At 32.2% G+C, this 15,954-nt stretch overlaps 2 protein-coding genes across 2 annotated transcripts; both read left to right on the top strand.

Annotated features, from left to right (window-relative positions):
• The first annotated feature begins 896 nt into the window (after positions 1 to 896).
• LOC114394111 (tropinone reductase-like 3) lies at positions 897 to 3,197 on the top strand. The gene is made up of 6 exons (XM_028355685.1): positions 897 to 1,110; positions 1,193 to 1,309; positions 1,875 to 2,009; positions 2,158 to 2,283; positions 2,385 to 2,486; positions 2,578 to 3,197. Exons 1-6 carry the CDS (start codon positions 982 to 984, stop codon positions 2,725 to 2,727), a joined length of 759 nt encoding a protein of 252 aa, XP_028211486.1. The 5' UTR covers positions 897 to 981; the 3' UTR covers positions 2,728 to 3,197.
• A 2,066-nt stretch (positions 3,198 to 5,263) lies between these two features.
• LOC114393227 (serine/threonine/tyrosine-protein kinase HT1-like) lies at positions 5,264 to 9,982 on the top strand. The gene is made up of 3 exons (XM_028354497.1): positions 5,264 to 6,351; positions 7,028 to 7,483; positions 9,128 to 9,982. The coding sequence occupies exons 1-3, from the start codon at positions 5,911 to 5,913 to the stop codon at positions 9,374 to 9,376; spliced, it is 1,146 nt and encodes a 381-aa protein (XP_028210298.1). The 5' UTR covers positions 5,264 to 5,910; the 3' UTR covers positions 9,377 to 9,982.
• The last annotated feature ends 5,972 nt before the right edge of the window (positions 9,983 to 15,954 follow it).

Genomic DNA, 15,954 nt, shown 5'->3' with positions numbered 1-15,954 from the left:
GTCCTAGAAGTATTGGTTAAAAAGCTAAAATGATAAAAGTTTTTAATAGGATGTGTAAAATTGTGTTATTTTTATTTTTTGCTATCTCTTATGATTTCACAATAAATACTTATTTCTTTTAATTTTTTAACCAATATTTTAATGACACTTGTTACCAAAACTCATAAGTTATAACTCAATTATTTTTAATTTAATGTCATTTTTTATCCATTATGTTTTATAATTATTTCGTATTGATATATTAAGTTTTAAAAGTTTTATTAGGATTCTTTATGTTTTTAAAGTGTACTTTTTTTTTTCAATTTTCCATTAGAATGTTCTGTTCGGGAAAGAGAGAACTCTCATTTTTTATCCGGCTTCTATTTCCAACAATATACCCCGTATGAAAGGTTTTTATTTTTATTTTTTGATGAGAAATATAAGAATTTTTTATGTAATTTTAACCCGATTATGTGTTGACTCATTCAATTCACATAATATTATATTTTTTACTCTGAGATCCCAAAAATATTAGAGGAGATGATGATTATTTTAGTTATTTATTTTTTTAAAAAAATAAAATAAAAATAATGACAGATTTTAGTCATCACTCCACAAAGTTAATTATTTTTAAAAAAAAAATTAGTGTCACTTGTAATCTATTATATATTACGGTTGATTTGTCTTAATACGTTAAATTTTAAAAGTTTTATTCTAATTTTTTTAATTTAAAAATTAATGAATAATTAGAAAAAAAATAACACATTTTAAAAATATAAAACATCAGAATGAAAATTTTAAAAGTTTAAATAAGAAATTGAAACAATTGAGAAGCATAATTATCCAAAACATTATTTTTTCTAAGAGGAAGACGACAAGAGTGTATATTCTAAAATACTAGGAGCGATTAGTATAAGAATTGGGGAAATAAATAAATAGTAAGAAGTAGATGAGCGTGATTTGGTAGGCGAGTCTCGTAGCCATCGTGATTGCAACATCGAAATGGAAACGCCGAAGAGATTTGAAGGTAAGGTAGCCATCGTGACTGCTTCCACACAGGGAATCGGCTTAGCAATAGCCGAGAGGCTTGGCCTCGAGGGTGCATCTGTCGTCATCTCTTCTCGCAAACAGGTTCATATCATTCCTATTATCTTTTCTTTTCTTTCTTTCTTTCTTGCAAAAATTAAGGTTTTCCCTTCATATCATACCGCAGCAAAATGTTGATGCGGCCGCGGAACAACTGAGGGCCAAAGGAATTCAAGTGTTGGGGGTTGTTTGCCATGTTTCAAATGCTCAGCAAAGGAAGAATTTGATCGACAAAACTGTCCAGGTCACTTTCACTCTCAAATTAATCATTATTATCAATACAAACCTTTTTAATTTTGATATCTAAATATTTTTTAGTCTCTAAGCCAATTATAAATCTTTTAAGTAATTCTTTTTAGAATAGATGATATGGTGTAATCCAATTAGAAGTCGGGCACTAGTCATGTTTGGATAAACTTCTTTCTCAGCACTTCACTAAATAAGGTTTACAGAAGCTAAAATTAGCTTATACATAAGTTAAAAATTATCTTTTAGAAAAACTGACATGACAGTTTCTACAAATTAACTTGCATAAGCTAATTTTAGCTTGTGGAGAAACTCATTTCATTTTTCTTTTTTATTTTCTTCTCCTAAAAGTGTTTATTGAAAAATTTACTTAAACAGGCTCAATACATGATTCGATTACACATTACAGTCATGGCACCCTGAATCTCTTTAACAACCATTATTGTTTGTTATCTTCATCAGGAGGCTAGACCGAGACTTTTGATTTTGTTCAATACATTAGTTTCTATAACATTGAAAACTGGCGATCCAACCATTTGATTGAATATTATGGTTTGTTACAGAAGTATGGAAAGATAGATGTTGTTGTGTCCAATGCTGCTGCAAATCCTTCTGTTGATGCCATCTTGCAAACAAAAGACTCGGTCCTTGACAAGCTATGGGAGATAAATGTCAAAGCCACTATACTTCTTCTGAAGGTAAATTCACTCTGTGAAATGGCCAAAACAAAGAGAAGAAAGAAAGAATCTGATATATGTTTCAGCATTTTCCTTTTCTGCGATCTCAATATGATGTGCTGATGTTGTGATAGTATATGGTTTGCTATCCACTTTATGATTCATGCAGGACGCAGTGCCTCACTTGCAGAAGGGTTCTTCTGTTGTTATCATTTCCTCAATTGCAGGTTTTAACCCGCCACCTTCTCTGGCTATGTATGGAGTGACCAAAACAGCCCTTCTTGGACTTACTAAAGTTGGTACTTGGCTTGCAATTGTTCCTTCAAAAGATTATAAACTCATACTATGTTTTTTTTCTTTCAAACTTGCTAATTATTTATGATGTATATTGGGTAGGCCCTGGCTGCTGAGATGGCCCCAAACACTCGTGTAAACTGTGTTGCTCCTGGTTTTGTGCCAACCAATTTTGCTTCATTCATTACAAGTAACGATGCTGTGGTGAGTGTCTTAATTTTGACCCAAATAGGTTTTTTCCTCTTCCCTTGAGTCCCATTCCTCGCTGCATATTTAGTCATTTGGATCACTGCAGAAGAAAGAACTGGAAGAGAAGACATTACTTGGAAGGCTTGGTACAACAGAAGACATGGGTGCTGCAGCAGCTTTTTTGGCATCTGACGATGCTGCTTATATAACAGGAGAGACCATTGTAGTTGCTGGGGGAACGCCTTCCAGGTTGTAGATTCCACTATCAATCTTCTCTGTTGTGGGCCAGCCCCACACATTCTTGAAGCTCTTGTTCGTCTGAAATTATTACATGATTGAGGATTATGTGTTACTGGCATGAGATTACTAGGCTATGTTTGCCATTACTAATGAAATAATAAAAGTTATCACTTTTTAAGAGGGGGAAAACACACAAAGATATGCACAATAAGAGAGTAATAGGGAATTACATGGTGGAAAAAGAAAAAGTATCAAACACGTGCATTTATCCGAAAGTGCCCTCCCTAGCTCCAGGTAAGTGGAAAGTGGCAACTCACGGGTATTTGTCTACTACTACTTGAAATGCCGAGGGAACTTTTGAAGAGAAATCTTCATTGCTGTCTGCAAGAGCAATGCGTTGTACTAATTTGGTTTCAGTAACTCTTTTATTTTTCCAAGATTTAGACTCTGTTTGATTTGGTGTTGAATTACGTTCAACGACAAAAATTTCTCCCAAAAATTACGTTCAACCTGCTTTGAAACACGTAATTTATGGAAAACAAATACAAACTTAGTTTTTTTAGAGTGTCGGGAGTTAGAAGATACTTAAAAATTATTATAGTATGGTTATAATTATTACTTAAAAAATGAATTATTAAGATTATGATAAAATGTTTATTATAAATTAATTTTTAAATTATTGATATGTTTATCTTTTAAAATGTATTTCTTTTATTTTAGAATATGTTAAATTAAAAGGTCATAACTGAAAAAATATTTCTTTTTATTTTATTTTATTACATTTGTTTTATAAATTGCGTATAAAGTACATTTATTAGCCCATTAAATATGCAGATTGCTCTGACTGAGTAAACAAACACTGAATTAGAGAAATGTAAACCTTCACAATAACTTCCAGACATTTTTAGTTTTAATCCCATCCGTTTAGTTTGCTTTATGCAAGGAGGGCAAGTGATTATCAGGCTTTCTCATGATAATATATGTCGACACATTGGCATTAGGTTTCTCTACTGTTTTACTTTAAAAAAAATGAACGGGGGTATTCATTAGTTATGTCAATCTTGTAAGATGTTTACTTTATTATATATTAATGAATTAATGATGTACCCAAAAGGTTATTGAATACATACTACATATATTATTATCTAATCGATATATGATATAATTGTCTCCAGTTTGCGCCTTGTGCACCATTATAACGAGCATCTAGCTTTCTCTTTCTCTCTTGGCTTCCAATGACCGTTTCCTTTCAATTAAGTATAGCGTCATCCAATAATTCATGGAACAAGTTTCACGGATAAACAAACCAGAAAAAATCTCAAAGTCCGGGACACCAAAAAGATATGATTAATCAAGATTTAATTAACATGGAAATTTTGTTGGAGAATCATGTTCAACTTCATATCTTTTGTTGTTGTTCGTTTATATTTTTGTATTCACATTTTGTAGGCATAAGCTACTTTTAAATACTATTGAAAAGATACTTTTTGAATAAAATTTATTATATGAAATTATATTTTAAAAGTATTATTAAGTATAAATTAATCTTTTGATATCTATGTATTGATAGCATAAAAGTTTTACATGATTAACAAAGTAAAAATTGTAATAAGTATAACTTTTAACATAATTACTATGAAAATTAACAAACTTATATCATATATGTCAAAAAAATATTTTCTTTTACAAAAATTATATATGCAAATATAAGTATAAAACGGTAAATTTATATTCATAAAAAGAAACAGAATGACTGAATTGTATCTGGGGGAGGAAAAATACAAAATAATCAAACTTCATCAACGGACGGCATGCTCGTCGCTATAGATTGATTGGAAATTGGAATCAAACTATTTTGGGCCATGTGGAGGAATTGGAATGAAGCATTGGACGGTGAAACAGAGGGTTTGGTACGAGTATTATGTTCCCTTAATCTTTCATCTTTATACGTTTTGTTTTCCACATCCGTAATTTATTTCTCAACACATTAATCTTAATCAGATTCCACACCTTTCAATTTATTTTAAAAGGTCTGATTCCACGCTTAGAATCTCTTACTTTGCAAAATTTCAATCCAATGCTTGGATTGGAATACAAGCTTAGATGATCCACAATTAAAATGCTTAAAGAACAAAATGTTGCCTAGATCATATTGTTATCTTTTTTATTTAGTACTCTATTGTTTATCGCAGATCGAATAAAGGGTCCTCACAAAAAATGTCTGCCAATACCATAAATATAGTTAATCCAAATCCGTTAATTAAGGTACTACACTTTCTGTACCTTTCAGTACCTCGTCAATTGGAAAGATAAATTAACAGTTTAATCATCATCACTTCACTTGCATTTGGATCAAACGGTCTTTGACTTGGCACTTGTGTGCGCTTTAATCTTTATCTTTTGGTTACGTTACGTGGCACATGTACATGTATTCTAGGACTTTTTTTGGTGCCAACGATGTGGTGCTACTACAGTTAAAGGATGGGATATGGGACATATCCCAAACCATGAGAAGAATGAAAAGTGCAAAATTGTTGGATGAGCAAAACGCAAAGCTCAAATCTACCATGCTTTGCATTGTGGCCACTTAAACATTGATGATGTGATGATGCATGCAAGAAAAGAAACCCCCCAAAAAAAAAACAGAAGCAAGCTAGCTCAATATTACATCGAGCAAAAAGTCTCTCTCTCTCTCTCTCTCTCTCTCTCTCTCTCTACTTTTGAACCAAGCACTCACGAGACACACTTGAGGCTTCACCCTTTGAATTCATCTTTATGATGCTACACGACCTAATCCTCCTGACCCGTCCTATTTGGAGAAACAAACCGTGAAAACTACTCCTTCTCTTCTCTTTTACAATTTTCATCTTCATGAACGTTCCCTGCAATTAGTTCCAATAACTTCTAAGTGTTTTAAAAAAATTTCACCCTTCTCAGCTTTGAATTGATAAACCAAGTGTGACAATTGCTTGACATGAACACATCTTTCTTTTCTTCCCATACAAGCCAAAAGGGTCTTTTCTGAATTCTATCGTAGATGAATCATATTGACACATATTCTTCTTCTTCATTTTTTGTTGGAGCCTATGTTTCGGAATCCGTTTATGCACTTCCTGAAATCCGTTCACACGTTCAGAAGAAAATCTCCTTTTGACAGTCACTGCATATATATCATTAATTGTTTGAGTCTTTGAGTGGCATGCACTTTGTTAGAGGTTCAATGGGAGGCTCATGTTTCCATGCGCTTCGTTTGAGGAGGTTCAAGAGTAAGGCTCTGCCAGAACCTTCTTCATCTTCCAAGACAAGGTTGGATTCTGACTTGGAGAACATGGAGAGAAGAAGGTTTGATAGCTTGGAATCATGGTCCATGATATTGGACTCTGAGAATGTGGAGACATGGGAAGCTTCAAAGGAGGATCAAGAAGAATGGACTGCTGATCTTTCTCAACTTTTCATAGGTAACAAGTTTGCTTCTGGTGCTCACAGTAGGATTTACCGTGGAATTTACAAGCAGAGAGCCGTTGCTGTCAAAATGGTGAGAATTCCCACGCAGGACGAGGAGAGGAGAGGCTTGCTCGAACAGCAATTCAAGTCTGAAGTGGCTTTACTTTCACGTCTCTTTCATCCCAACATAGTGCAGGTAATTAAGCTCTTACACCCTACACAACTCAACTGTGAGTCTGTATACACGTACCTTCTTGTCCCCATGGTTTTTGTTTGTTTTGCTTTATGGCTTTTTGTTTCTGTCAGTTTTGGAATTGAAGCAAACCACTGTTTGAACTGCTTTGACTTCAAAATTCTACTACAAACATAACTGACCATGGACCCTGACCACATATTCAAGGGACTTGTGAGATAATCATATCCCTTAGTTAGGTGTATGGTGTTGAGAGAAAGATCAATCCTTAAATGAATGAATCTCCGTATCATAACAGATTAGTCTCTACACCCGGCCGAGATACCCTAAGTTCACCTAAAATTGTTTGCTGTAATTATGGTTTTAAAGTTTTTGATTTTTATATAAATAAATACCCACAGGCCACTGCCACTTAATTACCACTTTAGTGGGAAAAAAGGAAAAAAGAAAAGAGATGAACTTGCTCTAAAAAATTATTTCTTTCCTTTTGACTTTTGTCGTGTATTTTTACGGGATGCAACATGTATATATAGTATGATTTATATTTATGTGTGTGGTTATAGTAGTCAATCGCATTTATTATGTTGAACTGCAAATGCAGGGGAGTGTGTAATTATTCATATAATATGAGAGGGTGACTAATATAAGGTGTGATGTTTAAATGACTGTTAATTTACAGTTTATTGCAGCATGTAAGAAACCGCCGGTGTACTGTATCATAACAGAATACATGTCACAAGGAACACTGAGGATGTATCTGAACAAGAAAGAGCCATACTCTCTTTCAACAGAAACTATATTAAGGTTAGCTCTTGACATATCTAGGGGTATGGAGTACCTTCACTCGCAAGGTGTGATTCACAGAGATTTGAAGTCAAATAACTTGCTTCTCAATGATGAGATGAGGGTTAAGGTGGCAGATTTTGGAACATCGTGTCTTGAAACGCGGTGTCGGGAGACCAAGGGAAACATGGGAACATATCGTTGGATGGCACCGGAGATGATTAAGGAGAAATCTTACACTCGTAAAGTTGATGTTTACAGTTTTGGAATTGTGCTTTGGGAACTCACTACCGCTCTTCTTCCCTTCCAAGGAATGACCCCTGTGCAGGCTGCTTTTGCTGTTGCTGAGAAGGTCAGATCTCAGATTCCTATAACTATTTTTATTTTCATGAATGTTTAATTGATTATAATACTGCATCACTAAGCTAAATATATATCTATATGTCATCTTGCCTCTTGATAGATAAAACTACTATTCGGGTATATAATTAACACTGGCCATAAAGAGGCATCCCATTTTTTTAAACAATGTGAAGACTCTTGAATCGCATACTGAGCTAACAGATTATACCTGTTAGTTAAGAGATCTAAAATCTTTAGTATTTTACTTAATAATCTTAATGTTAATAGTATAGGCGACTGACTTGCAATTCAATTTGCTCTGTGAGTTTCAGAGCAATAAATGCCCTTTATTCAGACTTCGGGTGTTATGGATTTCAGATATTTTTCTTCTTTTAAAGCCCGTCCAAAATGTTGTTGATTTGCTCATATAAATTTTTTTGTACGTAACATGTTACTGTAACTATAAAACAGAAACGTAAGATGACAAGCAAAATGTAACTGCTACACTAATAGTTTTGTCAAGATCATTTGAGTACCATTATCAAGGTTTACTTGGTCATTGCGTTTTCATGTAAAACCGAAACTTTCTGTAGAATTAAGTAGGCTACTTACCACTGTATGGGGGAAATAAGCAATTAAGGAGCAGCTGATAAGTGTGATTCCTATGGTGGAACAAATAACCATACGAAGCTGTTATTCTTGTTTATTTTGGTCATTCATTTCAACTAAAAAAAACCACTTGAAGTGATTACTTTCATCATGTCACATTTAAACCCTCCCTCCCTTTCCCCCGAAATTATGAGAGGCATATAAAATGTTTTCTAATTAATGACGTAGTATCCGGCCTAGTCACTGTTGCAAGCAAGGTAACATTCTTGGCATGGAAGTTTGGAATTATTTGACCACTGTAGGCTAACTCCACGTGAGGAATAATGGTACTATCTTCCGTTTGAAATTCTTTATCATTTTTTGGTCAAGAATTCCTTTTGAATTTTGATTAGTTTTGTCGGAAGATGAAATTGTATGCAAAATGTATAATAGCAAGTCCATGGGTCTAGACTTTTTCTGGGAGGGGGTCCACAGACCAAAATGGGTCTTGACTTGGTTCCCATAATGAATAGTATGGATTGATGGCCCTTGAATGTGTTCTCTCGTTAGTCCCAACAAACACTCCCTAAATGGCCCAATAATAATATGTTGAAAATACATCAGTAAACATTTGTTCCAATATGGTGCATAAATGTGACAAATATATTGCAATTGGATTTCCTCCTTTCTTTTCATTATGGACATCCCTACTTAAGTAAGCATAAGGGATTATGAGTTTATTTTTTATATGTTGCAAGTATAAAGAATTTTAGATCGTTAACTTATAAAAAAATATTATTAGTATGAATTTTAAAATAAATATTATAAAAAATAATAAATTTATCTTCTACACAACAAATGCATATACTATTTTTGTGTTGTTTTATTTAATAATAGAGAAAAAAAATTATACACTAATGTTATTTAATCACAAATCATAATTTATAATAAATTATTAATTTTTATAAAATTATTTTAAAAATTATATTAATGGTGATTTGTAATTGACTAATAATGTTAATATATCACCTTTAAACTCTTAATAATAAGCACTGATTTCGAACAGAATGAAAGGCCTCCACTACCTGCTAGTTGCCAGCCAGCACTTGCCCATCTGATAAAACGTTGTTGGTCAGCAAACCCTTCAAAGAGGCCAGATTTCAGTGACATTGTGTGTACTCTGGAGAAGTACGATGAGTGTGTGAAGGAGGGTCTACCTCTGACCCATCATTCAGGCCTAGTCAGCAAAAACGTCATTATCGAACGCTTAAAAGGTTGCGTCCCTATGAGCTCTTCCATACCTGTACAAGCTTGATTCCCTATAAGGTATATTGCTGTTGTCTTCCTTCCAATCCATATTGAAGCTCATATCATATAACTTAAATATATATATATGTATATATATAAATGCTTCATGTTCTTTCAACTGTATTATGTAACTGTACCTTTTTTCAGTTGTGTCAAAGGGATGAGTTATTTCATTAAGGACGAATGTGATCTGAGCAACTCTTAATTTGCAAACATACACCTAGTCTTATCTTAGTCTAGTACAAACTACAGAATTATACAGTGGAATTAATTGCTTCGACTATGCGCTATTTTGTGCATGCAAAAAATGTGAGATTATATAATTTGCTATAGCAGTGAATCGTAATCTGAAGCACACCAACCTCCAACTACCAGATGCTAATTAACCAAACTCAGCAACAGCATCCATCCACCAAACAACATGAGAGCAAAGCAAAGAGTACTACTTCATTAATACATTGGCAACTGTTACATTCCAACCACCAAAAACGCTGACATTAGTCTTACTCTTACAACTACACTATTGTTGGAACCCTCCTCGATATTTTATCCCTCTTCTTGTCTTAGAAGTTAATTTCCACCTTAATTAAACACCCAGCAAGCTAACTATAAAAACAATTGCACTGAACTGGAACTGTCAGCTGGCCAAATTAGTAAATTTCTGTTGTGATAGCCACTCATGAATAATTAAACTTTCACTTTAATAGTTATTGAAGGAATTGGCTAAGACTCGAAGTCCAACTTCAAATGCATAAAATAAATAAACAGTGAAAGTGTCACACAATAATTGTAGAATGTAGGTCAGTCCACTAGCTGTTTTTGTGTTAAGAAATCAAGATGCGCATGGTGTCATAAGTTTTGTACCAATTATTTATGTAGTGTGTTTGGATAGTTACCATAATTGATTTTGGCCTCCAAAATTATTGTGAAAATTAAAAAAGCATAGAAATAACTATTTGTTTGCTTTGATCTTTAACATAATTTTGGAATCGATTGGAAAATTGAATCTAATCCAAACATATTAATAATTATAATTTCATATTTAAGTAGAGTTGTATCACTCACACAAGTGTGGCATGTTACACTAGATGCACGCCTTGCTTTTGCTTTTCTATTACCCTTCTGTGCACTTTCTTTGAGGCCGTGCTTCTTATCCTGTATACATAAAGAGAAAAAAATGTTGTTTGTTGGGTAGTGGGGCACATGAATCTAGAAAAATCTGTAGCGCAGAATATTAAAAGTATCCAATATCTGGAAAGGTAGCCTTAGTTAGCAGTAGCAAATATGAAAATGAAAATGAATAAATTCAATTCTTTATGGAGCATTTGGTTGTTGAGATTTACATTAGCGGGTAGACTTATCTGCTTAAACATCCTCCTTGTTATCCACTATTCAAGGCAACTTTTGGCTATGTTCACTCTTGTTTTTTGTCAGTGGCTATTGTCTCTTAGGAAGTTATAATTCATCCTATATCAATGCGGAAACTAATATGGCCCATGTTTTAAAAGGAGAATATTAATTGACTGCATATGCATATGATAGGATGCGACTAGCTGTAACACTTTTAGACCGCATCGGTGAAATTGATACATGTTGCTTTTGCTACAAGATTGTGAGATTTAAAATCATAAATAAGATAGTAAATGAGTATTATAAGATTTTATTACAGTGAAGTGACCGGTTAGAAAAAAAATCATGCAGATGAGTATAAGATTTTATTACTAGTACTGTGCGGATGCGTATAAATATTAACTTTTTTTAATGTAAATATAAGCACACACGTTGGTTCTAGTATCATTTTTCTCCTTTTAAGAAAATAGAGACTAGAGGTTTGAAAATTTATCACAAACAAATTAAAGTGGGCATATGATAATTTGAAAACAAAGTCAAGGATTACTTGACCAAAATTTAGGATACAAAACTGGATGAGTTTTGTCTAACTTTGACGTTTGACTCATTCTCAGCACAAATGTGTTTATATTGGTTTTTAAAGAATAAAGAGAATGTTAAAAAATAGAGAGAATAATATGTAAATATTTTGGAGAGAAACAAATAGTAAAAGTTATAATTTATTTAGCTACCAATATAATATATTTATAATGCTGGTAGGAAAAACAGAAAAAGCTAATTAAGATAAAACAAAAATATTTTTTTTCTAAAGTTTAGGAGTTATTTTCTTAGAGTTTAGTAATCACTACTTTGATTGAAAGTCTTATTCAACAACTGAAACAATAAAAGGCAAGGATGTTGCGTGTAATCCTTAAAATAATTTTCTTAACATTCCTCCTTGTTTTAGGATCGGTAAAGTTCTCACTTATTTCTTAGAAACTCGAACTTATTAATTGGTAGTTGCTTAGTGAATAAGTTTGTAACCTGGTTTTCTGTTTTGCAATAAACAAGAACAACAACTCCATCTCTCTGCGCTTCCCTTACAAAGAACAACTTGATATTAAAATGTTTAGTTTTCCCATGAAAAACATAATTATGGGAAATAGCTATAGCAGCTTCATTGTGCAACAAAAATCTTTGTATTTTCCTTTTCATCCATGTTAAGATCAATTAAGATTTTTTTAAGCCACAAAACTTGGTTAAAAACAGCGGTAGTAGCAACAAATCCAACATCTATTGTAGACTGAGCAACCGTATCTTGTTTTTTCGAGCTTCATAAGAAAGTACTTGATCCAAAGCTAAAACAATACCCTGAAGTACTTTTCATATCATCAATTGAGCCACCCCAATCACTATTTGAGAAACTCGTTAACTTGAACTCTTCAATTCTCTTAAACTTGATGCCAAAATTGCTAGTGCCTTTGACATATCTTATCACCCTTTTTGCAGCCTTGAAATGCATTTCACTTGCACAATTCATAAACCGAGACAAAATGCTTACAACATTTAAAATATCAGGTTGAGTTGTTGTAAGGTACACCAAACACCCAATCATGCTTCCGAAATATGCTTGATCTATCTTCTCGGTTCCATCTTCCTTTCAAAGTTTTTCCTTTTGATTTATTGGAGTGTTCATTTCTTTGCATTCTTCAAGTTTAAACTTCTTTAAAATCTCCTTGGCCAAGAAAGAAGGTCATTAAACCAAGGTTTGTCATCTCAAACTCCTCCATCATTTCTTTCTTAAGTTTTTCCACGAGACTTGTGTTGCTTCCCGTTACAAAGAGATCATCAACATAGAGTGAGATGATAAGAATGTCAGCTCCTTCACTCTTAATGTACAATGTCACTTCAACTAAACTTTTGGCAAATCCCAAGTTCAACAAATATTCATCAATTTTGTTGTACCAGGATCTTGGAGCTTGTTTCAACCCATAAAGAGCCTTCTTGAGGAAATAAACCTTATCGTCTTCTCCTTCCTTCACAAAGCCTTCAGGTTGCTCAACGTAGATTTCTTCTTGTAAGAAACCATTTAAAAAGGCTAATTCAACATGAGTTGATAAACTTTCCAATTCTTTTGCGCAGCAATAGCAAGCAATAACCTAATGGTGTCCAATCGAGCAACCAATGCAAATGTTTATGAGTAATCTACTCCAAAAACTTGAGCATAGCCCTTCACCACGAGTCTTTCCTTTTGTCTATTAATAGAGCCATCGGCATTAAGCTTAGTTCTATATACCCATTTGACTCTAATCACTTTCCTGTCTTGAGGTCTTTGTACAAGATGACAAGTTTTATTTTTCTCTATCATTGAGAACTCCTCCCTCATTGCAACAACCCAAATTTGATTTTTCTTGGCTTCTTCATAGTCTGCGGGTTCACATACAACAATATTGCACCTGTAATAAATATCAGAGAGAAGTCTAATACATCATACCGAAACATCATCAACTAGCTCATTTTGCCAAATTTTTGAACTTGGTGCAGGAAAGTTTAAGTTCATATGCTTAGAAGCTTGATTTATCATCCTTGGATTATTCCAATTCCATTATTCATCTTCCACAAAGTGAACATCCCTGTTAACAACTACTTTTTCAGTTTGGGGTTGGAAAATTTTATAGGTTTTGCTAATTGTGTTGTAGCCTATAAAAATTCCTACTAATGCTCTTTTATTTAGCTTGTCTCGCTTGCTTTGTGGAACATGAGTGAAACACAAACAATCAAATATCTTAGTTGTTATGTTATAAGTGTGTCGACAAGCAAATCATCCACTTAAATGAAAAGGTGGTAATAAAACCATAAAAGGTTTAATTAATGGTTTGATGGGAAAAGACAAGGCTTTTTGGGTAGAAATTAAAGACATCCAAAGTGGGATGATGGAAAAACATTATGTAAGAGACAGTAGAGCGGAGAGGCCTCGACGAAAGAGAAGGAAGGCCGTTTAGAGAGTTCAATTACCCCTTCCGTTCCTATTTATTTAAATTCGAAATAATGTTTTTTTTATAAGATTTAATTTATAATATTTTTTGTATTAATTATCTTTAAATTAGAAATATTTTTAATTTTTAAAAAAGATAAAATGTATTGATAAATAATTAAAAGAGAAAGAGATATTAATTACATGGATACTTTTGAAAAAATTATTAATTTAAAATAAATTTATTACTACCAATTAAATTAATTATTTTTTAGATTTTGATTCATTAGATAATCGAATCTTATACATATAAACGAACGGAGTAATTATTTATTGGATGAATACAAAACATGAATTGTGTGAACTAATTATTCTTTTTGTCTTATTATAATTGTCTAAACTATTTTACACAAATAAAAAATCTACAATAACTAAATAAAATAGAATAATAATTTTGTAAAATTAACTATTCTCTAATGAAATTTGCTGATCAATATTAAATTTCCAATTAAAGGCGGGTCCTTTTCATGCATCATATTCAACTTACTACTTTTATTTGTTGCACTAAATAAGACACACAATAATAAACAATCAAAGACATTATGTATAAGAAAATTTACAACTAACTCATGTATATCTTATTCAACTTGTACTATTATTTGTTGCGCTAAATATGACGAAAGTATTTCTTTATTACACATCGAAGACATGAAGAATGCCCTCATCAAAATGTTACATACAATAATAAACAAACTTTGCTGCGACATGAGTTGTATATAATCTTTTCAAAACAAATTCATTCACTAAAATCATAACAAACAGACAACCGTTAGTGTACATAAATATAGAAATAAAAAATTTAGCTTAAAGCTCTTAATTAAACGATGAAAGAAAGAATATTATTATAAAACAGGCATATCATTCAAAATTTCAGATCACATAAAAAATTCACTGCTTCTATAAGTATTATAACAACATTCTTAAAATTTATTATAATTATTTTGAAGATATGACTTAAAATAATATTTTTCATTAAACTTTTCAAAAATTACTTTACATAAAAAAATTATGTTTAAATAATAGAATTATATAATTATTTAATTATATATAAATGTTACTACTTATTATAATAATTATATTAAAATAAAAAAAGCTTGTTAAAAATATTATAGGACTTTTATGATGATAGTATAAAAACTTTTATGATGATAATAAAGGTCAATTAAACTCTAATTTTTTAGATTTGAATGAAATATCATAATTTCTATTCTAAATGTACTTGAAACAAACTACATTAAATTTAATAATCTCTCTGTATTGAAATATCAATTTTCAATCACTATCATTGATCACCAGTAATGTGCTGTATTTATAAATAAAAAAAGTGACGGTTATTTCAATAAATAATTTATTTTATTTTTTTAATTCAAGAAAAAAATCCTTAAGTAATTAAAATTTATTTATATATGAGACTAAAAAAATAAAAATAAAAATGTTATTTATATTGAAAAGGCGGGAGTAATACTTGTAATAGTTTAGGATGAAAAGAGTATTAATATTCCTGAATTTAAAAACAAATAATATGCATAGATTGATGTTTGGTTTGAGAGGCTAGAGTGCATAAATGGCTTTTGGCCTTGGAGAACAAGGAAGAATACATTTGGACTGTAGTGGAGTGGCATTAGAAACAAGCAGAGAGCTTTGCTTTCGCCGACCTCGTTCTTCGCGACACCTACCCTGTTTCGCATAATTATTCATTTTTCTTCGTTTTTCCGATAGTAGCCTCGTATCGTCGACGAATAAATGCAACAGCCACGGGGCAGTTTTGGTAAAAGAATTCGGACCAATGAACAGCGGCACTGCAACGTTGACAAAATCGCCCCCACCGCCCAATTATTTTGATGCCACACCACTCAACACAACACAAGCGCGCTCCTTTTAAATCTCCTCTCAGGCCCTTCTCATTTCCACAAGGATTCAGCCTCGTCTCAAAATTTACCATCATTATTTTATGTCATACTAAAATAATTCATCAATTCAATTTCTACTACTCTGTAGTATATATATATATATTAAAAAAAAAACCAAACACACTTTGAGAATTAAGATAATCATAATCATCATATCATTCACTTGCCTCATTCAATTTTTATTTGAGGACAAAAACAATAGACCTCTTAATTCGATGGGCTAAAAATGATTAAGCCTTTATATAATTTGAGTTTTCTTTTACCTCTTCTAGAACTCCTACTAGGTAAATCATTTCATTGGCATCATCACTT

This window comes from Glycine soja, chromosome 17 (genome assembly GCF_004193775.1).
Source record: "Glycine soja cultivar W05 chromosome 17, ASM419377v2, whole genome shotgun sequence".
NCBI lineage: Eukaryota > Viridiplantae > Streptophyta > Magnoliopsida > Fabales > Fabaceae > Glycine > Glycine soja.
Note: the sequence above shows the minus strand (reverse complement) of the source record. Positions and strands in the feature narration are given on the sequence as shown.